The sequence below is a fragment of the Lipophrys pholis genome (assembly GCF_963383615.2).
Source record: "Lipophrys pholis genome assembly, chromosome: 5".
Lineage (NCBI taxonomy): Eukaryota > Metazoa > Chordata > Actinopteri > Blenniiformes > Blenniidae > Lipophrys > Lipophrys pholis.
The window spans coordinates 3366077-3389147 of NC_137628.1; the positions used below are offsets into that span (position 1 = coordinate 3366077).

At 43.9% G+C, this 23071-nt stretch overlaps 3 protein-coding genes across 5 annotated transcripts; all 3 read left to right on the forward strand.

Moving 5' to 3' along the window:
• Positions 1–3083: 3083 nt before the first annotated feature.
• Positions 3084–9770, forward strand: metrnlb (meteorin like, glial cell differentiation regulator b). 2 transcript variants are annotated; one of them, XM_080463047.1, is made up of 5 exons: positions 3084–3491; positions 4829–5000; positions 5090–5312; positions 7458–7517; positions 8622–9770. In XM_080463047.1, the coding sequence occupies exons 1-5, from the start codon at positions 3397–3399 to the stop codon at positions 8960–8962; spliced, it is 891 nt and encodes a 296-aa protein (XP_080319173.1). In that variant the 5' UTR covers positions 3084–3396; the 3' UTR covers positions 8963–9770. The 2 variants fall into 2 exon arrangements, with proteins under 2 accessions (XP_080319173.1, XP_080319174.1); XM_080463048.1 differs by lacking the exon at positions 7458–7517 and having other exon boundaries at positions 3147–3491; positions 8622–9350.
• Positions 9771–13228: 3458 nt separating this feature from the next.
• On the forward strand, positions 13229–18269 carry LOC308109447 (polymeric immunoglobulin receptor-like). Of its 2 annotated transcripts, none has more exons than XM_080463011.1 (8): positions 13229–13283; positions 13444–13770; positions 14394–14714; positions 15139–15435; positions 16145–16198; positions 16841–16936; positions 17021–17091; positions 17232–18269. In XM_080463011.1, exons 1-8 carry the CDS (start codon positions 13247–13249, stop codon positions 17382–17384), a joined length of 1356 nt encoding a protein of 451 aa, XP_080319137.1. In that variant the 5' UTR covers positions 13229–13246; the 3' UTR covers positions 17385–18269. The 2 variants fall into 2 exon arrangements, with proteins under 2 accessions (XP_080319137.1, XP_080319138.1); XM_080463012.1 differs by having other exon boundaries at positions 13234–13283; positions 17021–17122; positions 17232–18263.
• Positions 18270–19006: 737 nt separating this feature from the next.
• On the forward strand, positions 19007–22270 carry tekt4 (tektin 4). Its single transcript, XM_080464787.1, has 7 exons — positions 19007–19625; positions 20026–20096; positions 20469–20612; positions 20690–20776; positions 20860–20995; positions 21068–21222; positions 21858–22270. The coding sequence occupies exons 1-7, from the start codon at positions 19098–19100 to the stop codon at positions 22069–22071; spliced, it is 1335 nt and encodes a 444-aa protein (XP_080320913.1). The 5' UTR covers positions 19007–19097; the 3' UTR covers positions 22072–22270.
• Positions 22271–23071: the final 801 nt, after the last annotated feature.

Genomic DNA, 23071 nt, shown 5'->3' on the forward strand with positions numbered 1-23071 from the left:
ACCTGGAAAGTTACCACATTCCTGTGTGTCGATGTTTCTTCAGTGTGTGTGTGTGTGTGTGTGTGTGTGTGTGTGTGTGTGTAGGGTTGACAAAACTTCTCTTTGTAGATATTGTGTTTCTATTGAGTCTTTTGTGTGTTATTTCAACCTTTAAGGCGACTGATCTCCTGGAGTGTTACCATGTGTACTTTGTTGTGTTGAACTGGGGGAGGAATCCCTGCTCTCCTCCTCCTGGTTTATAGATCTGTTCATTTTCGCTGCAGGGTGAAACCCAAGTCGTCTCACGTGAATATATTTGACAATAATGGAAATCACACTATTTTTAGATGTGCAGATTTTTCTCTCTCAGGGCATGAATCAAAATGCACCTCTTCATCTCCTCTGTATCGGCTCACTGAACCTTTTACTAAATGATTAAGTTACTAAACCTTTTTTAATTTTTACATGCATGGCAGACTATCTCACACTACAAGAGGACAAATGTTAGATACACATATCTATAAAATGAAAGTTTCTTTATCAGCCTGACGCCATTAACAGTGTTAATTAGACTAGAAGAAGCTTCAGTCAAGAGAAGTTATTAAATCCCACAAACACAGAAAAGAGAAATCAAAGTTACGTCGCTGGTTGATTTCTAAAGGAACTTTTTTTTTGGGTTGAACTCAGGATTTAATTTTCACACTGTGTCATTACCTTATCATAACAAAAGGTTTGTTTGCAAACATTAATAGTTACTCGATGAAAGGAAGATCCCATAGCAGGAAGCTGGCTTGTGAAAACTGTTTCTCTGACTTTCACTGCGCTCTTCCTCTGTAGGGAAGTGTGTGTTTCCCTCCACACCAACAACTGTCACGCTTCCCTTGAGCAAAGCAATAGGCATTACTACAAGTCTGGTGGGTGCGCTTGGCTCGCCCCCGTAGGTAAATTAAGATTTCTTCAGATGAGAGAGGAAGCGAAGGTCACTGGGGTTGAAATGAGAGATTGAGGAATGAGCGTGCGGGGGGACGAGGAAGCGGTGTGAGGACAGACGAGGTGGAGAGCCAGGTGACTGCAGGGGGCGCGAGGGGAGAAGGTCAGCGGCTCTGCTGCTCCGTAAATACTTTGCATAGTGAAGGAGCATCTGAGGTCAAACTGCACATCAGCGGCAGCCCCCCTGCTGTGATGACAGAATTAGATTCAGGCAAACGAAGTGTGCCGGAGTGAAACCGCATCCAATTTAAACCAGAGGAACTTTTGTGTTTCTTTAATAATGACAAGTCCAACCTTCTATATAATCAAGCCATTATTTAGAGAAACTGTCAGGCTACCAAAACGATTTATTTTTGGTTTTGCAGAATGTTTCTATGAGGCGAAGCTAAACACAATCATTTTGTTCTGAATATAATGAAGAAAACAGTCAATCAGCTTTCAACACTAGGTTACAGTCAGTGCTGTGAATATTGCAAGGAAAGCATTACTGGAGTGATGATGATGATTATGATGATGAGGTTTGTCCCCCCCCCCCCAAAAAAAAAAAAACCCAGGACGATCTGGTTCTGAATCATCTTCCAGAAATTGGGCGTTTTGTTTGGTATCTTTAAACTCCTTCACAGCACGCCAAGCCTTGAAGAATCTCAAGAGATCCAGAGAGTTCCTTAGAAGCCTTTAGAGAAATTGTTTCTGCTAATGAGAGCTGTTTGCACATGTTTACACATTTCCACACACAGTATTTCTTGCAACGTGCGACATTGCTCTGGCTGGAATGTGACGAGTCGGTAACATTGTTGCCGTTCCCACTGTTTTCTCACGGGAAAACCGGCCGACACCCAAACAGGCATCTAAAGCACATGTGCTACTTCGTGTTACATCAGGACCTTTCGTTTCCCATGAGCTTGTTGAGATCACGCCGCATTTTTGCGAGCAATGGTTTCCATTTATATTTGCTTCAAGAAATAAACTTCCATATAATTTACTCTGCTGTCAGGTAAGGCTATCTGTAAATAAACAGAAAATTTAAAACAGAAGGAACTCTAGCGGAGATTTGAGGGAAAGTTTGAGGGACATGTTGAAGTAGTCAGATGCTGATGTAACCTGCATGCTGATGTGATTTTCAGTGATAATTCAATCCGTGTGTCTATGAAATCAGCATGAACACACATGGCCGATAACTCAGGCGGACACTGTGAAGAACCTGCAGGACTCGAAGAGCTGAGGAGTTCCAGAAAGTAGAAACAGGTGGTTAGTGTGGTGGAATTAATCTGCCCGACATAGATACCAGCTACTCATTTTACTGTGCACGCTAAATGAAACTTTGTTTTTGTTTGCATCTATTATTATGTATTTCTGATTTGTCAACTGGGAGGGACATAACAGAGTAACTAAACAGGAGACTGCAGCAATGGACATTGTGCTGCAGTACAAGTGAGCTACCTCTTGGCCAGAAATGTCCTCAGTCAATGAGAAATGAAATCAGACGCTCCCTATTTGTAAAGACAAAGAAAAATATAATTTCAAAGTTTAACAAAAGTCGTCAATGGGAGATGCCAGTGGCACGATTCGGGGGTCTGTTTACAAGACAACGTCTTCAAGTGAAAACAGAAAGTTTCGTTGCGTTTTGGGTGTCTGCTTACACAACAGCGACGCTCCGAGACGCCAAAGACGACACTTTTTGTGAACGCTACTACTCCAAAACCCCAACACTTCGTAGTTTAAGTACAAAAGCAAACAACAGCACCCACTAGTGGCCATACATGAAAACTACATTGTTTTCAAAACATTGTAGTGTAAACGTGAAACTTTTCTGCGAAAATCACTTGAAGCTCGTGTAAATGGAGCCTTGATAAGATTAGTCACGAACTGATGAAGGATGAAACATTTTCCAAAATATTAACCTCATTAAATTGTTTTGAGATGCTTTCTACTTTACTAAATGAAAATATGCAGATTTATTTTACTGCATGGAAATAAACATGGACAGCTTAGTGTTCATGTGTGTAATTGTTAGTTAGTTCAGAAAAGGTTTGAAACGTTTCTTTGGTGAAAATATGACTTTTGTTCCAAAATAAACACATTGAACGAAAAGACTTTTACCACCCGCGGTGGGCGGGGCTTAAGTGAGCGCTCGCGTGTCACTCGAGCGGAGTCAGCTGCTGGCACGCGCCCCCTCCAGAGCGGATCGCACGCGGCGAAAGTTTTTACTTTAGGACGGTGTCGCCCCGCTGCGCGCGCACTAAACTTTCCCCGTCGGGTTTGTGGTCTCTCCACCCGATATGTAGCCCGCGCGCGCTCGAACGGAACTCTTTGTGGAGTGGGTGTTTTTTTTTCTTTCACGTGGATCTTTGCGGTTTTGGTGAGCTGCGTGGCGCACCGTTGCCGGTGCGGTGCGGAATCCGGTGAGCGCGGGGCGGACGAGCCGCCATGCTCCTGCCGTGGCTGGCGCACTGGATCACCGCGGTGCTCGCGTGTCGGGCGGTGGCGCAGTACTCCAGCGACCAGTGCAGCTGGAGAGGAAGGTGAGGATGGAGCCGAACGAAGGACCGAAGCTCATCTCCCTTTAGGTTCCACTGCTGCAGGAATGTTTCATTTCGATTTGAAGATTTCTGGGACAAGTTTTTGGAAACGCCAAATACGCACATCAGGGACATCAGGACATGTTTGTATGCCGTTAAGTTCACGAGACAATTACACACAGATTCCTTTGGTTACTTTACCACTCACTGCTCATGGAAAAGGTTTTTAATTTCTAGTGGTTACTAGTGCGCAATTAATCTTCCCTAAAGAGATCAATAATCAAATGTGTTCGTTTGTTTCAAGACCTGTTTTAATTTATCTTCAATCTGCTCCATTAAGATTAGTTTTAAAGTGATGTGTGATGACAGGAATGCCTCTGCTCCAGCGCCTATCATAAGTAAATACAGCCACATGGCGTCTTTGATCGCCCCTCCAAGTCCTTAAGTCATAAAAATGAAAGCCTGTACTTTGCACTCGGTGCTGTAAAGTTTACTCGCCTCAGACTTCTAACGACTTAATCAGTTCCTGCTGTCGAGGTAGTTCCTGCACATCCGAGACAAGCCAGAGATTTGTTGGGAAGACAGCTGCCACCGAGGCACCTAATGAGGATCATTAAATCTCCCCGATGTGTTTGTTTAACTTTGACATATTTCTGCAGTGTTTCAATCAGGACTGAGGAATTGATCAGAAATGACCTGTTGTCCGATATCAAGACTGATAAATTATAATCGTGGAACTTTGAATGATTCGAAGGGATTGATTTTTTTATTTTATTTTATATTGTGTTTAATTGTGATTTATTTACATGAAATGTTAATGATCAACAGTAAAGGACCAAAGTGAGAAGCAGAGAGACCAAGTAAAGTCTCATCACAATACCAACAGCGTCTCTGTTGGGTTTTTCAGCCTCTGTTTTAATGGAGCGTTTACTGTCCTGGTCTTTCTGAAGGTTTTGGTGTGAGTTCTCCGTCCTCACGCTCTAAGGCCGTGTTCACATTCCCCTGTTTGATCCGGACCAGAGTCTCTTCAGGGAAAAACCTTTTCGTTTGGGCGACGTGAACACGCCCAGGAACTCTGAACCAGAGCGAACAATCGATCTCTGGCCCCCTTGAAAACATGGGTCTCTGTTCCTTTACAAACCATCTTTCTAGGGGGCGGAGTGACAGGACAGGACAGGGGAGAGGATGTGAAGTAGAGCGCAATGCATTCTGGGTAGTGGACAAACAAAGCTCACCGCGTGATTCAGAAGAAGCAGAAAGAAAGAGTTGAAGTGAACCGAGTCCCAGACTGTCTGAATGTGAACCGGCCCCTAAAAGTACCACTGTCTTCTTGACCGCAGTGGTTTGAGCCACGAGGCTCATCGCAGAGACGTGGAGCAGGTCTACCTCCGCTGCTCTGAAGGCTCTCTGGAGTGGCTCTACCCCACCGGGGCCGTCATCGTCAACCTGCGGCCAAACACCGAGCCTCCGTCGGGCCTCCACGTCTGCATCAAGCCCCACGTTTACTCTCAGGTGAAGAATCAAATGAGGCTTCCTTCATGAATCTGGGTTGGCGGGTGGATTGTAGGGTGTAGATTGTCTTCATGGGTCTCCGTGTTCAGGGTTCCCGTGTGTACCTGGAGAACTCCGGGGATCTGAGGCTGCTGCTGGCAGACCGGGACCATCGGGGTGAGGTGCGCTGCTTCAGCCTGGGGGAGGGGGCGCTCTTTGTGGAGTCCGTCCCGCAAACCGACATCAGCCGGAGGATCACAGCTTTCCAGTACGAGCTGGTGCCCAGCCAGGGCCCGGGGGCTCACCTGTACCCGTACCTCCACCCTGCTTCAGGTAAAACACCACCTTTTTTCTCTTTTATGGTCTTGTCATGTACTTTTCTCACACTTTCAACCAGTCGACTGAATATATCAGCTTTCTGTTGAGTTTTCTGGGATTTTCAGTGGAAACTGATTTTTTTAAATTTCTTTCTTCATGAAGCTTTCAAAGGATTTAGTGATTTCTCATAGAGCTCCACGGTGGTGCAGTGGTTAGTGCTCCTCACCTCACAGTGAGATGTTCATATACCGACCTGGTCTTTTTCTGTAGAGTTTGCATGTTACATTTTTTATATTTCTTTTCAGGTGTGGCATTAATGCAGTGACTGTCCACCAGGCTCTACAAACACAATATCAAAATAGGAAATACATATAAATTACAAAACACAAACAAATAGATAAAATATGATGTACAGAAGCACAAATAGACAAAATTGGTGTGTGTGTGTGTGTGTGTGTGTGTGTGTGTGTGTGTGTGTGTGTGTGTGTGTGTGTGTGTGTGTGTGTGTGTGTGTGTGTGTGTGTGTGTGTGTGTGTGTGTGTGTGTGTGTGTGTGTGTGTGTGTGTGTGTGTGTGTGTGTGTGTGTGTGTGTGTGTGTGTGTGTGTGTGTGTGTGTGTGTGTCCCACAACTCCAAAAAATTTTTTGAATCTGCTTCAGGCCCCATTTACATGAGAACAATTCACTGGAAACCGTTTCAATAATGCTGCGGGTGCAGTTGGTTGGACTACATTGAAAACGCTGCTTTAAAGTTCCTCCTCTGGCTTGTGGTAATTAAAAAAAAAAACTATTGGCTGCAACTGAAGTGTGCATGTGCAAGTATAATTTGTAGGGATGCAAAATAACTATCGGCAGCGATGATTATCGGCCCGATATCTTTACAGATAACTGGATTCACATATAAATAGCCAACATTGCCTTGATTTTGCTCATTTTCAATTCGCTCGTTTGTCCCGTGACGCTGCTGCCTGCTGGTGTTGCACTATGTCATATTGATGCACCACCTCGGACGTAGACATGGCGCCGCCATCACTGGTGTGGCCATTTTTCTCTCTGCATCTGAAAAAGACCCCACCATCGCAGTATGTAATGAATTTTCAACTGAAATACAGAGAGAGGAGAAAAAAAAAAACCATCTTTGCTTGCTTTGTTGAATTATTAAAAATGTTATCGGTACCAGCTTCGATTGTGAGAAGCAGGAAGTCATCGGTATCGGTGGGAAACCTTGATCATTTGTTCGAGAGAAATTGTGTTTTGCTGTTGGAAACGGAAGCGGAGGAATGTTTGTTTGGAAAAAATTGCACTTTGGAAGCAACTTTCCAAACGGGGTCATTTTCCGAGAAATGGTTTCCTTCGTGTTGCGTTATCGCTGCTATAAACTAATAACGGTTACTTTTATTTAAAAAGAATTGTACGAATAACGTTCCAGTAGAGCCGTTGAGGGGCCAGTTCAGACTCCCGGGTCATATGTTGAACACCCCTGCTCTGTATAAACCCGAACCGAAGGTGACAGACGAGGTCTGACCTGACAAAAAGGTGTCCCCCCCCCCCCCCACCACTACACACACACACACACACACACACACACACACACACACACACACACACACACACACACACACACACACACACACACACACACACACACACACACACACACACACACACACACACACACACACACACACACACAGTCTCCTGCTCCCACACTTCCATGTGTCAGCCAGACAGATGAAAACAAGCAGGCCAATCAAAAGGTCTTGTTAAGGTCAAGCACAAAGGTCAGCCAATCGTCTCTCAGCTGTCAATCAAGAGCAGGACCCCCCCACCCAGCCCACCCATATGAGTGTGGAGGAAGGCTGAACTGTCTTTCTACTGAGAGAGAGAGAGAGAGCGAGAGAAGAAAGAAGAAAGCCTCTCTGTGAGGTTTCCTGTCTGTCTGGGCGTTTTATAGCTGTTTTTATAGCTGACAGGGTGGGGTGGGGGGTTGGGGTGGGGGGCTGTGGGGGGTAATTCTCTGATTATCTGGTTTTCCTCACCTGTTTGTCTCATTCACATACTCTCCTTATTTCTTTTGATGTCTCATAAAGACCCAGAAAAAGAAGCAGAAGCAAAGCGTCTGGCATGCAGGTGTGTTCAGCGTTGTTCTTTTCTGTTTGCAGCCGCCTGTGAACCGTGTTCAGATGAAGAAGTGCTCATGGCCGTCTGCACCAGTGACTTTGGTAAATTACATTCACGAGTGTGCACGCGTTACAGATAAGCACATGCAGATCAGTGTTTTCAAACTTAGTTTATTGGCTTTCTTACAGTGAGTGTGATCAGATTGTAGTTTTATCTGTTGTACCAATGAATTAAAACGGATCTAATACATCCAAAGTGCTTAATACACGGGTTTCCTACTCAAATCATCTGGAGGACAATGTTGGCACTTAGAATGGTTAATAAATGGACAATTAGTCTTCGAAATGGATTCTTTTGTTTTAAATACCGCATGATAATGCAACACTAAATTCAGGGGCCGGAGATATTTTTTTCATATAAAAACTGTTCAGACTCCGACGGTGACGATGTGAGACTGGCCGTAAGTCGAATAGCAGCGAGGCTCAGCCACTTCCAGACACAGGAGACGATTCCTGAAACTGTTAATGTGATCATGAGCTCACCTTTCTGGGATTTTTGGAATTATGGCTTTTAATTTAATAAACTGTTTGTCTCTGAAGTGAGCTTATTAAGTCAACATGCATGTTGAAGCCTAGATTGGAATTCCAATCCCATATCTTATTTAAAGATTTATATCTAATTCAACATGTCTGAAAATTGGTAGGAAGAAGTCAAACTTACTTAATCTGATAACTTCTCCAGTGTTCAATAATCACATTTCACAATTGTCCTGATTATTACTTACAATAATTATTTGCAGATATTTTTGTTTTTTACCATTTATTCACGGCTCCTCTGTTAATGCTTAACATGCTCAACTGCTTCCTAATCAAATCAAATTCTGTTTTGGGGAAAGACTGTCATAGTCTTTAAGTTCCACTTGTTTTTCCCAGTCTGGGCCTCAACACATCCTATTTGATATCTTTCACTTTGCTCTAGAAACATATTCCAATAACTTCAATTCATTTAAATTCAGACGTTTGCGTCTGGGCTGCACAACGTGTGGATGAGAGCTGCACGCCGTCCATTCCTTCTCATGTCCGATGTGAAGTGTAAAAGTACGCCGTCCTCATGGCGAACGTTGTTCCCCGGATCCAGTAACTGAGTGCGGCGGTCGACGCTCAAACTGCTGGATGTATGACTTTCCTGTTTCCTTGTCTGTGCAGCCGGCAGTGGCTTCTTTGGCGGCGCGGCGGCGGGTCCCGACGAGCGCTCGCTGGTCACGTTGAGCCGACTGTTTCATCAGAAGAGCGGGATCTTCGTGTGGAGCGGCGCCCGGGGACGGCGCTGGACCGGACGCGTCTTTGTCCCGGCGCGGTGCGGCGCGCGGCGGGGAGCCGACGAGTATCTGCTGACCGGCTCGGTCCATTTCGGGGAAGCGTGGCTCGGTTGTGCTCCTCGCTACAGCGACTTCCACAAACTGTACGTCAGAGCAAAGGAGGCGGGAGCAAACCCCTGTCACATAAAAACTCGTGGAGGGATTCCTGCTCAGCCCGCCGTGGAATAAAGCTACGCTTCTCATAAAGCTGAATTTGTGGACGGATTTCTCTGGTCTGAGCAGGATTCCAGACCCAGAGCCTTCATGAACAACTACAACTGGACTGAAACGTCTTTCTGACTGAACTGAGTCGTCGTGTTTATAAATGTGTTTTTTTACCCCTGTGGTGATATTGCTCATTTTTTTTAAATGATTTTTTTTTTGCTTTGTAAAAAGCTTTTTGTAAAGTTTAGGAGTCTTCTGACAGAAGTGTTTAGTATACAGCTCTGTGAGTCTTCTGTGTGTGTGTGTGTGTGTGTGTGTGTGTGTGTGTGTGTGTGTGTGTGTGTGGTGTGTGTGTGTGTGTCCCCCACAACTCCCAAAAATTATTTGAATAAAATCTTGTCTTTCTGTGGATAAATAATCTGTTTTTGTTCTGGATGTACTGATGCGAAACTCCCAGTAGGAACAAATAACGGAGAGCTCTCTTGTGCTTCCATGGATTCGAAGGAGGACGTAGGATCTTCGACCTGCTGGCTCAGAGTGAACCTGATTCCAGGGTGGCGGCACGTTCTCCATATATGTTCAATTTATGGTAAACTGTTGAAACTGCCTTTCCCGGCCGAGTCTTGACCGTGAGGATCCAGACCAGATCCTGGTTGTGGCAGAAGAACATCAAGGTGTTAGAATAGCCGAGTGGAAGTTGTGATGACTTTCTGCAGTGACCCTTGTAAAAGAGAGAAGCCAAAAAGACGATCATCAAAATTAGAATTTCCAGGAAGAGAAATGAACTCGTTACGGCTTTTATGATTTTCCAACTAAAGAACTTGAGTCGGTGTTTCCTTGTGATTTTTACACATAAAAGCATGTGATTCAAATACAACGGCAGAAGGAATACGTGGAAGTGATAAAACGACAGATGGATAAATGGTGGTTAAAGGTTTATATGGTGGTTAAAAGTTTATGTGAGGAGTCAATAATGAACGTGTGAATGGTCTTAAATGGCCTGCTGTGTGTGTGTGTGTGTGTGTGTGTGTTCATTTGATGCTCTTTGCTCTTCCCACAGGAAGAACAAGAATGACGGGAATGTCCCCATTCTACACACACACACACACACACAGATATATCAGATGAATGAAACTCACCTTCACTGCTCATTGTTAAAACAATCAGGCTCCACATTCAGCCTGGTTCCCAGGACCGGTAAAATAGTGCCAGAATCACCTTTATATATTTTCCTCAAAACAGTTACTATCTAAAATGACTCCAATCTCAACATGAAGACATTTTAAATTAACCCTTCTGCTGCAAAATAAGTGAAATATCCAAAAAGCTGTTGCATTGTGGGTGTTTTTACAAACTCCCCCTGACAGCACGGCGTTGAGGTTTGATAACAACCAGGTCGCTGACCCTCATGACAGTACCACCGATATCTCAGCTCTCGTCTCGGTATTGTGTTCGGTCGCTACTCTGAAGAAATCCGTTTAACAAAAAGTCAATGTTTTCTTTGGGAATTTAACAATTTGCTCAAGGGTTTGTGGGGCCAGATCGGAGCCTTCTGAGGGCCGGTTTTGGCCCCCGGGCCTGATGTTTGACACTCTGGCTTAATCACGTTGCTAACTCTGGACCCTCAGCCAGTATGATGTGAACTCTTATGTACTCTCAACAGGGTTTGAACTGTGGGGTAGTGGTGAGCACGCCTCCCTCACAGTGAGAAAACCCCCAGTTAGAGTTCAGGCTGTGCAGAGTGGTCATGCCCTCCAGGTGTTTTCCCCTCCGACGCTGAAAACCTGCACTCCTGGCTTATTGTTCCCTCTAAATTGCTTGTTCGATTAAGACGAGCCTCATTCCAGTCGCCCAAACTGGATTGAGTTGATTGTTGAAGTGTTTGCCCCGTGATGGACCGGCGCTGTGATGTCCCTCTTTCACCCGCGTCAAGCTGGATAAAGAAGTATAGAAGAAAGACTTCGCTGCATTACAGTATTTAAAAACCATCAGGCTGTGGAGGTGGAGCACAAGGAGACCCCCGACACACGCGCCTCGCACGCTGCCGTCATGCACGCAGGCCACACTGCAGAAATTCAACCCATCTCTGTGACACCCGACGCCGCCTGGCAACCCACCTTGGCAAGACCCCAGCTCTCCTTGGCATCCTCGCTAATTCAGGACACACTTATCCCTGTGCACCGGGGGTCTTAATGTTAACCTTTGGGTGTGAGGGTGTGTGAGATATGGAAACAGTTTGTGCCGCAGTATGCCGGAGGGACAGCTGGGCGGTCAGCTGGAGTTGAGGGAATGGCTGAGCTCAGGGGAAATCCGTGTTGCATGCTTCCGCCCACATACTGTACCACCACTGGCTTTTTATAATGCACTGATCCGGGTGGCACGGCGTCTTAGGCTGGGAATACGTCCGGCCTCTAAAAGGATGTGGCATCTGTGGAGATCTTCACAGAAACGCACGCGCCCGGTGAAGTTCACGTCTGGACTTTAAGACAGACAAAAGGAGAATTCTTGTCCGGGACTTGGCGGATCCTGGATGTTGTTTTGAAGAACCCAGATCAGTGATTTGCTCTCGTTCTAAACTGAACTTTTCCCAAACGTTTCAGTGGCCGTGTGAAATGACTTGACCGCTGATTAATCACCTCAGTTTGTCCCAATTTGACACAAGATGAATTAAATTCAGAATATTTGTGTAACTTTCATTCACAACACTGTGGCTGCATGAACAGTTTGCATTGTGGTGCCACTGTGAGAAAGTCCCTGGTTCCTGGCCTCTTATCAAAGGAGTTTGCATGTTCTCCCTGCCTTGTGCACGGGTTTCCTCTGGTGGTGTTTCTTCTCTTTGTTTTAATTTGTCAAAAGTCTGGTCTGATTTGTTAGAGATGTGCTCTGATTGGAGAAAACTTAACATACATCTTACTTTAATGTCGCTTTGCACTGTCACTTCACAGAAGAAAGAACGTTTTGGTGATGAGTTTGCACGTTCTCTCTGTGATCCTGTGGTCGTCTGAGTTTTCTGCGTGGACTCCGGCATACAAACAGTGTGTATGTGGTTTTCTGTCTCTGTTGGACAGATCGATAAACATCGATATTCTTCAGACTTATACAGTTTCCTTGTGGCATATAAATAAATAATCAAATACTCAGTGGGCTGCTTGTTCAAAGAAACCTCATTGGACATTTTCACAATATTGCAAATGTTCATTACAATGATGTACTTGATATATTTCTTTATTATCAGGAATTTCAAGGAATTCCAAAAGTCTTTGGAGCATTCATGAGGCTGTCAGAGAGTTTCATTCAGGATATTTGATAATGAAACTAGTCTCGGATTGAAAAGTCATTTCATGCACTACAGAGTCCTGCGGTCATTTCGGATGATGTTGGGTTTGAGCGCCCTCCTGTGGCAGCAAACTGAAGTTCGACGGAAAACTTTCTCCAAGATGAGATTATTCAGTTTATTCAATTCTTTATGAGACACACTATAAAGAATTGAGTGTTTCCCACTCCCATCTCTTTAAATATTGATAAACTAAAGTGTAGAAATGGGAAGAACAAAATGTTGTTGATCCAAAATGCTGCAGCGAAAGTACAGACAGGAACCAGTAACAATATCTTCTCCTCATTGGCTTCCTGTTGAATCGAGAATAGAATTTGCCAGGCTCCATCAAGAGCTGGGGCAGGCAATAATCTTGCTAATGATATTATTGTCACAATCGGCTGTTCCTCTCTGTCACTGCCCTTTCTACTTTCTATGTCTCTCTTTCTGTCCTCCAACCTCCAACCAGAACAGCAGAAAGTCTCCACCTCTAATTCTGCAGGTTTCTTCTAGTTAAAAAGGAGGTTGTTTTTTTTTACGTTCCTCTGCTTGCCTATGTGGAATTATTAGCTTTTTCTCTGTGAGTGCCTTGAGATGACTGTGTTGTATATACAAATACAACTGAATGCCATAAATCTATATAAGTATAAATTTAAAAAAAAAATGAAAATTCTGTGGTACTTGATTCCCTTGTTTTATTTATCAACATTCACTTGAGCAACACACAACCTCTCACAACTTAACAGTTATATATTTAGGATAAGATTGATGAGATCATGTTCGTCCACAAACAGAAACAGTCACAAGTGTCACACAGTTTTTGATGACATCAGCTCTTTGGCATTATAACTGTAAAAGTTAACAAATATTTAAAAAAAAATGCAGAAGTGAAAGTTCCCAAGATATTCATGACATGCTGGCACATGTGGGCGTATCAATTTCAGCTTTCAGAAAAACCTCCTTGATAGTTTCTGTTTCCTTTAAACGCAACAAAGATGTGGAGGCTTCGAACTCTGCTGCTCCTCTTCTGCAGTAAGTCCTCCAGATGAAATGACTATTCGTCCTTGTTTCCATGAGAAAACGAAGGCGTGTTTAATAGATTTCGTATTCATTATGTCATTCTGCAGATGTGCAAAACAGGACAAAATTAAAATGAAATGCCTTATTTCCTGCTGTTTTCTTCCCTCTGCAGTATGTGCAGGTTGTGTGAGCAGAGCCTCGGGGGTGATAGAGGTTTATGGGTACCTGGGAAGAGACGTGGATGTCTCTTGCCCCTACGATCGTGGTTATGAGTCATATGACAAGTACCTGTGCAAGAACGAATGTGGCAACGATGACGTTCTCATCACCACACCAGGAACCAAAAATGGCCGCTTCTCTATCTCTGACCAGAGAAATGTGTTGAAGTTCATCGTGACCATCTCGAGTCTGAGTTTTTCAGACGCTGGGAAATACTGGTGTGGCGTGAGCAGGTCCGGAAAAGATCTGTACTATGAAGTGAAGCTGATCATAACACACGGTACGTCAAGTTTCTCCATGAATTAAAATACAAATGCAATTAAATCAGACGTGAGAACTGTCTAGGAAATCTGAGAAAGTTGTGGTTTCTGGTGATTCTAACTAAATAAGTATATTTCATCATGACGGCTGAGCAGAGTTTTCTCTTTGTAGTTCTTCTACAATTTGCTGCATCATAATAACCAGAATAGAGAAGCAGTGACAACAGAAGCACATAAACAAATGTATTTCAAACCCTTGTTTTTGACATTAATATTTACTTTTTGGGCATGTATTAGTGTGTTTAGGCTTTATGTTTGGTCTGTCACCTCACAGTCACGTATCTGTGTGTATTTATGTACAGCACTTTGTTTGAGCGGCGGTTGTTTTTGAAATTCCTATATAAATATAATTGAGAAACTTGAGTAGATGAAAATGTTTGTGTGTGTACGTGTCCCTTAGTGGTTTTGTCATGCGCGCAGTAATACCTTTGAATTATAATGAATTTGCTTGACAGAAAAGGTGATTTAAAATATGAAGCCACATCTGTGAAGTCCAAACACGGAGACAGAGATGGTGATCAGAAATTACAGATTAAGGAAAAGAAAAAAAAAAAGCCTTAAAACTCTTCTGTCTTCCCCACAGACAGTTGCTGCAGCAAAGTGGATAAAATCCAGAGTCATGAGGAGGATTCGGTGTCCATCACTTGTCCCTACGCCGCCAAATACCAAAGCAAAGTGAAGTTCGTCTGCAGAGGGAATCAGACGTCCACGTGTCTGCAGCGGGCGGTGATCACCTCTGAGACGACGTCAAGCGGACGGTTCACCATCAATGATGATCGAATGTCAGGAAAGTTCACAGTCACCATCAGCAGGCTGACCGGGGAGGATTCTGGGCCGTACCTCTGTGGGGTCCAATCGAACGCCGGACTGCAGGGTTTCTCTGCCGTTCACCTGGAGGTGAAAGGTAAGAGTTCATGGTCAATCTGGTGCAATTCAAGATGAGAGAATCGGACAAAAAAAAAATCAAAACGCACTGCTTCTACAGGTGCAAATGTTTCATACATTTCGGAGGAAGGTCATCAACCACAGACATGCATGTATTTCTGATGTGATTCAGCATCTCAGCCCATCAGAACACAGTGGAAAGGTTCATTTATCTCTTAGGCTCATTCACACATGAAATATACTATGTATTTTTACCACTATGGGAAATATTATGAGCCTTTATGGGTTTCATTCGTCATAATTCTATAATACAAGTCATGAAAATCCCAAATTATCACATTTCATAAAATCATAAATCGATGAAGGCATTTCCTGTGGTAACTTTATTAGATGTACCTGTAAGCCATGTTACACTAAGACGTCATCACCTTGTTGTGTGACAGAGTGGTGCTGTATCAGGTCCAGCAACATGACAGGCGCTGAGGGACGAGCAGTCACTTTCCAGTGTCCATATCCACCTCGGCATCGGGACAACAGAAAGTTCCTCTGCAAGGGAGACCACCGCAGCAACTGCACCGACATGGTGACGAATGGAAGCAGGTTCACACTGCAGGACAACGTGAGCTCCAGCTCTTTCTCAGTGACGGTGTCGAAGCTGGAGGCCGGGGATTCTGGGACGTACTGGTGTGGTTCAGACCCGTGGTGGAGGGAGGGGAACTACACCAAGATTGAGCTGTCAGGTGAGTCCGGGCCCACTGTGAGGGAGAGCTCCATGTCAGTGTGTGCTACTTGGTACAGACTCAGGTTTTGATCTGATGATGCTGTGTGTAGTTTTGGTTGCAATGCTTCATTCTGCAGGATACATGAGGTATTTTGCAGTTTGGGTGTGTGGCTTTGTGTGTTGTGTTAAGTTTTTGGATAAAGGCAGCCTCGTCTTCAAAATTGTGTTTTGGTAAATGGAAAAAAACCCTAAACTTTCTGTCAAAGCGAGAGAAGCAGGACTGCTTATACAGAGCTCCAGAATACTCTGTGAATATTAATAACTACCGTCTGTAAGTCGATTTATATGGATGATGAAAAGATTGATAACTGAATACAGATCTTTTAATTTGTAGTTTTGCTATGTGATCTCTACCAACTTAATGGTGGGTATTTCCTAACTGCCTCTCAGAGTACACAGTGCTTGTGTCACTTATTGTGTGGGAGTTTCCGGACTATTTTACTCAGAGCTAAAAATACGTATTTAATCTGCTGTTTAACATCTCTACACATTTAAAGCTAGGCCCAGATGGTGAGATTGATAATTAAACATACGTTCCTCCTGCATGAGGTGCAGAATGCTCAAGTCAGTCCATCTATTGGCACAACGGTTGATTTATCTGAACATCGAAACACAACCTCCCGAGCTCTGCTGCTCACAAACCAAGTGAAAAGTCTTTTCTCCTGCAGTGTTTCTGCAGCATGACACAGCGATTTCTACGATCACCGGCAAACCTCCTACAGGTAAACTCCCAGGAACGTAATATTTCCCCTGTGCCTTGTTAGAGCCCGATACTGTATATAACAAGACCCAAGTTGTTATAAAATATAATGGAATAAAGCCCGAAATGTAACAACTGGTCAATAATGTAAAAAGACCCTGAGCCCAAAACTTAAAAACTTTTAATATTACATTATGGGGCAGCCAAAAGTGAGTCAATGATTTATAGTTTGAACGTGAACTTGAACTGCTTCAATTTAAATAACACTGAAAGAATGAGTTCTAAAACTTTGGACTTTTTGTTTATGCGTATATCAATATACAGTTTATGGTATTTATGTAACATTGCTGTTGCCCAACTCATTTTTAGTCTTCTGTTCTCTATAATCTGTAATCTATTTCTCCAATCATCAGTATAAGATAACGTATAAGCATTTTAACATATTAAGATCATTTAAATTCTTGTTAAATCTTGTTACACTATTGACCAGTTATTACATTTTGGGTTTTATTACATTATATTTTACAACAATTCCGATTGTTCTCACATATCAGGCTCTAACATGCCTTTTTATAATGTTTTATGAGACCGTGGTTATGTTTTTTTGACTGTAATACCCTGCTGTTGCTAAGAGGAAGCCTATTGCTGTTCTGTCTTTTTTCAGTTGCCGTCCTCATTGTGGCTTTCAGTGTGATCGTTCTGGTGCTCACACTGCTGTTCATATGGGCCATACGCCGGCGCAAATGTCACAAAAAACAAGGTATACTCTGCATTATTGATGAACGCGATGGACTCTGCAGACAAACACCGGCGTGCGTTTAAATGTTTTCGCATGTATCTCCAGAAGCTGAAGTCTTTGCCGTCACAAACGTACGAAAGTCAGTGGATGCGGAGGAGGAGGAGACGAGACCAGATGTAAGAACACAGTCGCACAAACTCGTGCAAAGTGTGTATAGAGCAAATACGACGGCAAAGACTTTGCACACAGATTACTTGTCAGTCAGATTTTACACAACCACACTAGTTGTAATGTGGCATCTTGTTTTCTTTCTTAGGTTTATTCCAATCAAGAGTTTGTTGGACGGGCACAGCAGAGCTCGTCTTACGACTACGATAACGTCAGCGAGGACCAACCAGAGTACGAAAACTTCGTCAGAACAGAGGAAATCTACTGCAATCAAGGCGTCCAAAGAGCAAATATGCACTGAGTATGAGGCACAGCCGTGATCAAACCCTGGTCGCATTCTAACATGGAGCAGATGCACAGCATGTTGTGAAACACTCTGTACCAGTGTTTTCTCTGATGGTTTTTTTCATTTGTCCAAACTTGTTTCTTCATTCTCATGATTTTTATCAACATACTTATTGCTTTTGTTCATTTTTTTTTTTTTTTCTTGAAGCCTAGAGTTTTGACTCTACTTTATGTTTATGGATAAATTGTGGTGTTTGTTTCTGTTCCACTGCTGGAATAACTTAAATAAACAAAATAGCTCTGCAGCTCTAAAAAGACATTTTAATGCAAAAAAGAACATCAGTGAAGCAAATGTAGAGAAAAACATCTCTGACACTGTCAGTCAAAACCAAGCATCCAATCTATCTTTATTAATAAAGCAATTAAAACGATCCCCGGGACACAACGGGCCGCAGGAGAAAGAATCAACACTCAAGCTGTGAGGCGTAAAGGTCAAAGGTCATCATAGTTCAGCCTGTAGTGAGGGAGTATAAAAGGCAACAAATATATTTTTGTGTATTTCTTGCATGAAATTTGACATAAAAACCCAAAATGTTATGTACATACAAACTGGAAATGTGAATTCTTAAAATAAAGAAGAAGAAGAAGAAGAAAAACACGTTTTTTCTTTTTAAAAGTGTTTTTGCTTTATAACTGTCAAAGTGTCTCACATCAAGTCTAAACGCTGGAATCCCTGGTGTTGTTACATCATAATATATTATTGTTGACATCTGTTGGGATCAACAGGAAACTTTAAAATATAGTATGTATTTATATAGTTTCCAAATATTGTAACTGTGTGTAATATATGTTTTTAAACTTTTAATACATTCAGCAATAAATATGTGTGTTTAAGAAACTGATTGGTTTGACTTATTTATTTTGCTTCATGTTTTGTGCTCACAAATTAAAAGGGAAACATCCTTCATCACCCCCTTGAACCGAGCTTGTATTTAGATTAAAGCAAGTACAGTATTTCAACAGCGTCTAATTCCATAAAATACTGTGTCAAAAAATGGCTTCCACTCCCAGTGCCTGTATTTCCAGTTTAGATTTAGTTGCAGCAAATGGCTCAACTTCATACTATTTTTTTGGCTGTTCAACTGAAACTTCTGCTGCAATGGTATTTCAGGTTGCGGTTTGAAAAACCTGCCACTTCTTCAGCATGCGTCTTTTTCAGTTTTTACAAATTCATTCACGCAGTGAGTTAGTCCACTTTACTGCTATTTATATGATACGAAACCTGAGTTTTATGAATGAAACAGAGGCTCCTCTATAAATAAACCAGAAACATTTTACCAAATCTGGTTTCAGGCCACAGGTCTAATGTTTGACACCATTGGTTTAAATAATATTCAGTTAAGGTTAATTTACTTGGTAATGGTAAATAATGTGCGATGATTCCAGTATTTCTTCAACCCCACTGGATTAAGATGATGTTTGTGAATGTCCAGGTGTCTCTCATCAGTTGTTTAAGAAGGTTTGATGTTATGTATACTTGTTTTAATGCCTGGAGCTGAAATTTAATACCTTTTAAAATAACCAGTCCAGTAATCTGAGCTTCTCCAACCTGTAACTATTGGAAACGCCAAACAAACCAGGAGTCGAAGCGCGGAAGCTTTTACTGGAAACTTGATTTCTACCTGAATCCGGTTCATTTTGTCTGATTTTAACTGAGTAAAAAAGGAAGATGAGCTCCGACGTCCTGGTGTCGAGGCCGCACTATGACAGCCGGGCCGCGGCTCACGGAGTCCCGGGGAGGGGCGCTCCGGTTCCGCCGGGGGACACGCAGCCCTCCGCGGGCTCAGCCACGGCGGGGTACCGCTCAGCCAAGTACGCGCCGGGCGAATGGTTCTCCAACTACCACCGCATCCTCCAGCAGGCCGGCTCCGACCGCCTGCAAGCCCGCAGCGTGCAGCGGGAGTCCCGGGCTCTGGCGCAGGGCACGGAAGCGGCCGCGCGGAGCTGCCAGGCCACCGGGACGCGCCTGCTGGGGGAGCGGCTGCAGGAGATCCACGGCTGGAGCTCCGAGCTGCGGCAGCACGTCGAGCGGCTGCAGGCCGACACCGAGGCGCTGCGGGCGCTGAAGGCCCGGCTGGAGAGGGCGCTGGGCGCCACCGAGGCCCCGTACGCCATCACCACCGACAACCTGAGCTGCAGGGCGCGCAGACCGGGACCAGACCTGGTCAGAGATTCGGTGGAGCAGGAGCTGCTGAAGGTCAGACCTGCACACTGCACGGTGACCCGGACCCGGGGGGTGTCAGGGGTCAAACCAGGGAGGCGTCTGACACATCATCATGAAAAGAACAAACGAGAAATAAATTCCAGAATAACTCATTTCAATATTAAAATCTGTGAACATTACAGTCATGCTCCATTGAGGGATTGTACAAGTTTGTGTCTGTTTATGTTATAAATGGATTTTTAATGAGTTTCAAGTTTTTATTTGTTTCTACTGTCTGTCTCGTTACAATGACAATAAAGAATCCACCCACCTCATGGGTGTCAAATGTCAGTCAGCCAGCCAGTAAGAGGCTCCAATTCAGCCAAACCACCAAGCATGTTGTAAAAAAGAAAAGAAAAAGGAGTGAGGTACTAATCTGAAATCTAATTTTCAGGAGTTGGATTTGATCAGGAGCGTCCAGGCTCTTCTGAGGAGAACCACGGCTCAGGTCGCCAGTCAGATCAAGTCAGTGTCGCATGAGCTGGAACCGTCTCCATCACTTTGATAACTCTCAGTGCAGTGCCGCACACAACAGTCCAAAATTGTTGTTATTGTGATATAAACATGTGCAATGTTAATATAAAAAAGACTGACTGTATATAATAAATTATGTTTCCTTCACTGTGGTTTCCTTTAAAATGGTAGGAATTTGAATATGAAACTAAAGTGTAATCCGTCACAATAAATTCACAAACAATGTCTAATTGACCGTCATAATTGTTTCATACGTGGTTGACAGAAGTTAGAAGAACAAAAAGCAAGGAGAAATTAAATCAATCTGCTTTAGTAGTTTATTTATCACTGAGCATAAATGTTTCACAAGTGTGTGTGTACCAGGATGAATGGAGAGGCCAAGCAGATGTTGGAGCTGGACTGGTCCGACAAGCAGGAGGCTTATGGCTTCGACGATCGCAGTGGACGACACAGCAACACCAGTCCAGACACCAAACTCCACCCCAGCTCAGCCAAACTGCAGGAGCAGTGAGTTCTATACGAACACATTGATGAGTCCAGCACTGTGAGAGAATGTGCCTAATCTGCTTTGTGGCGTGCTGCAGTGTGTGTAATCCCTCATCGTGGACACAGTTCACTCAGGACAACCTGTCCAGGGCCATGCAGGAGGAACAGGCCACTTACAGTCTCAGGTTGGAGTCTGTACTGTTGAGTTGCTGCAGGATGGTGATCCTGGTTTGAGTTAAACACAGGGAATGCTCTCTGTGTGTGTCAGATTGTTGGTGGAACGACTTCTGCAAGACACAACTGAGGACCTGAGGGCTCAGTGCTGCAGCGTGGATCGAGCCTTCGGCCAACGCTGTGAGGAGCTCTGCGAGGCCAAGGCCCAGCTGGAGAACAGGCATGCTGAGGTACGAAGCTCAACAACGGTGTGACGGACTGATCGATGACACATCACTGATTCTACACGGTCCCAAGTGCAGATCTTAGAGCAAATTGGCGCCCAGGAGAAGAACATGGTGACCCTACAGCAGGCCATTCACGACAAAGAGGCTCCTCTGAGGGTGGCACAGTCCAGACTTTACCTCCGCTCCTTCAGGCCCAACATGGAGCTCTGCAGGGACGAGCCCCAACTCAGGTATGCACATGTCGTCTATCCTCCTTCTCGCTTTCTCCGTGTGTCTCCTGTGCCTCCTGTGTCTCCTGTGTCTCCTGTTTCTCCTGTGTCTCCTGTGCCTGTTATGCCTCCTGTGTCTCCTGTGCCTCTTATGCCTCCTGTGCCTCCTGTGTCTCCTGTGCCTCTTATGCCTCCTGTGTCTCCTGTGTCTCCTGTGTCTCCTGTGCCTCTTATGCCTCCTGTGTCTCCTGTGTCTCCTGTGTCTCCTGTTTCTCCTGTGCCTCCTTTGTCTCCTGTGCCTCTTATGCCTCCTGTGCCTCCTGTGTCTCCTGTGCCTCTTATGCCTCCCGTGTCTCCTATGTCTCCTGTTTCTCCTGTGCCTCCTTTGTCTCCTGTGCCTCTTATGCCTCCTATGTCTCATATGCCTCCTGTGTCTCCTGTGCCTCCTGTGCCTCCTGTTTCTCCTGTGCCTCCTGTGTCTCCTGTGTCTTCTGTGTCTCCTATGCCTCCTGTGTCTCCTATGCCTCCTGTGTCTCCTGTGCCTCCTGTGTCTCCTGTTTCTCCTATGCCTCCTGTGTCTCCTGTTTCTCCTGTGCCTCCTGTGCCTTCTGTGTCTTCTGTGTCTCCTATGCCTCCTGTGTCTCCTGTGCCTGCAGCTTGGAAGGTGAGGTGAAGCAGATCGACGCCTCTCTGGCGTCTCTGCACCAGCAGCTGAGTGAAGCCAGAAGCTCCCTGTCTCACCTGGAGGAGTCGCGCATGGCGCTTGAAAAGGACATAAGCTGTAAAACTCAGTCGCTGTTTATTGAGAGAGAAAAGTGCATCACTCGTCGTAAACGATACCCAACTGTCGCCGTACTGTCAGGACACTGATAACTCTACCTTTGAGTTGTTGTTTTGTTTTTATGGTTTGTTTTATTGTGCTGTGATTTACTGAAATAGTTTGTGGCCAGAAAAGACTTGGCACTGGATAGTAGTGACATATACTTTTCTTTCAATTCATTAAATGTATAATCCATGTAAATTTACTGCAGCTTTAAAGAAAAACTTAATAAAAATTATGTGTTGCTCCAGTGTTTTGTGCTTTTTGGACAATTCTGTGTCCTCACATGAGTCACAAAGAGAATTTACTTTTAATTTGTTATGATGGTTATGTTTGTTTGTTTGTTTGTTTGTTTGTTTGTTTGTTTGTTTGTTTGTTTGGTTTTTAAATGATTTCGTGCAACAACCCAAACATTTCATAAACTGTGGCATGCTTCCACTGAGGGGCGCCAGCAAGCTTCGACAGGAAAACATGGAGGGAATCAAAACAAAAAGAAATCCTATACATTTCATGTTCGTTGTATTCATACATTCCTCCTTATCAGGTGTAATAAAGAAAACAAATATAAATGAAGCTTCGGTGAAAAAGTAAAATCTGTTTTATTTCCTTTGGCATGTAGATCCAAACCGCTGGCAGCAGTAATATTTCATAATGTGCAAACATTCTGAAGCCCAGCATTCAACCATAAATCACTTCCTGCCTTGTTGGAGTGAGACAAAGCATGTATAGAGTGAGAGGGAAGCTGCTGGAGGGTTTGTTGTTCCAGCTCTGTGCATCACACTGAGAAGCCCTGCTGTGAATAGATAACTCCACACCGCGGAAAGTTCTTGTTAGAACAGTTTTCAGGAGTATAAACACAGTCACAATACAGTTTGTACCACTCGCCATATTGGACATGTGTCTCTTTGACTAAATGTATTAATTTAAACATGATTAATACAGTTACATTTTTATGACCAGAAAACACAAGTGAAACGACACAACTAAATTTGATGATGAATTCATACATCTGAAATCATGGAGAATTATAATAGAAGAATTAATGTAAAC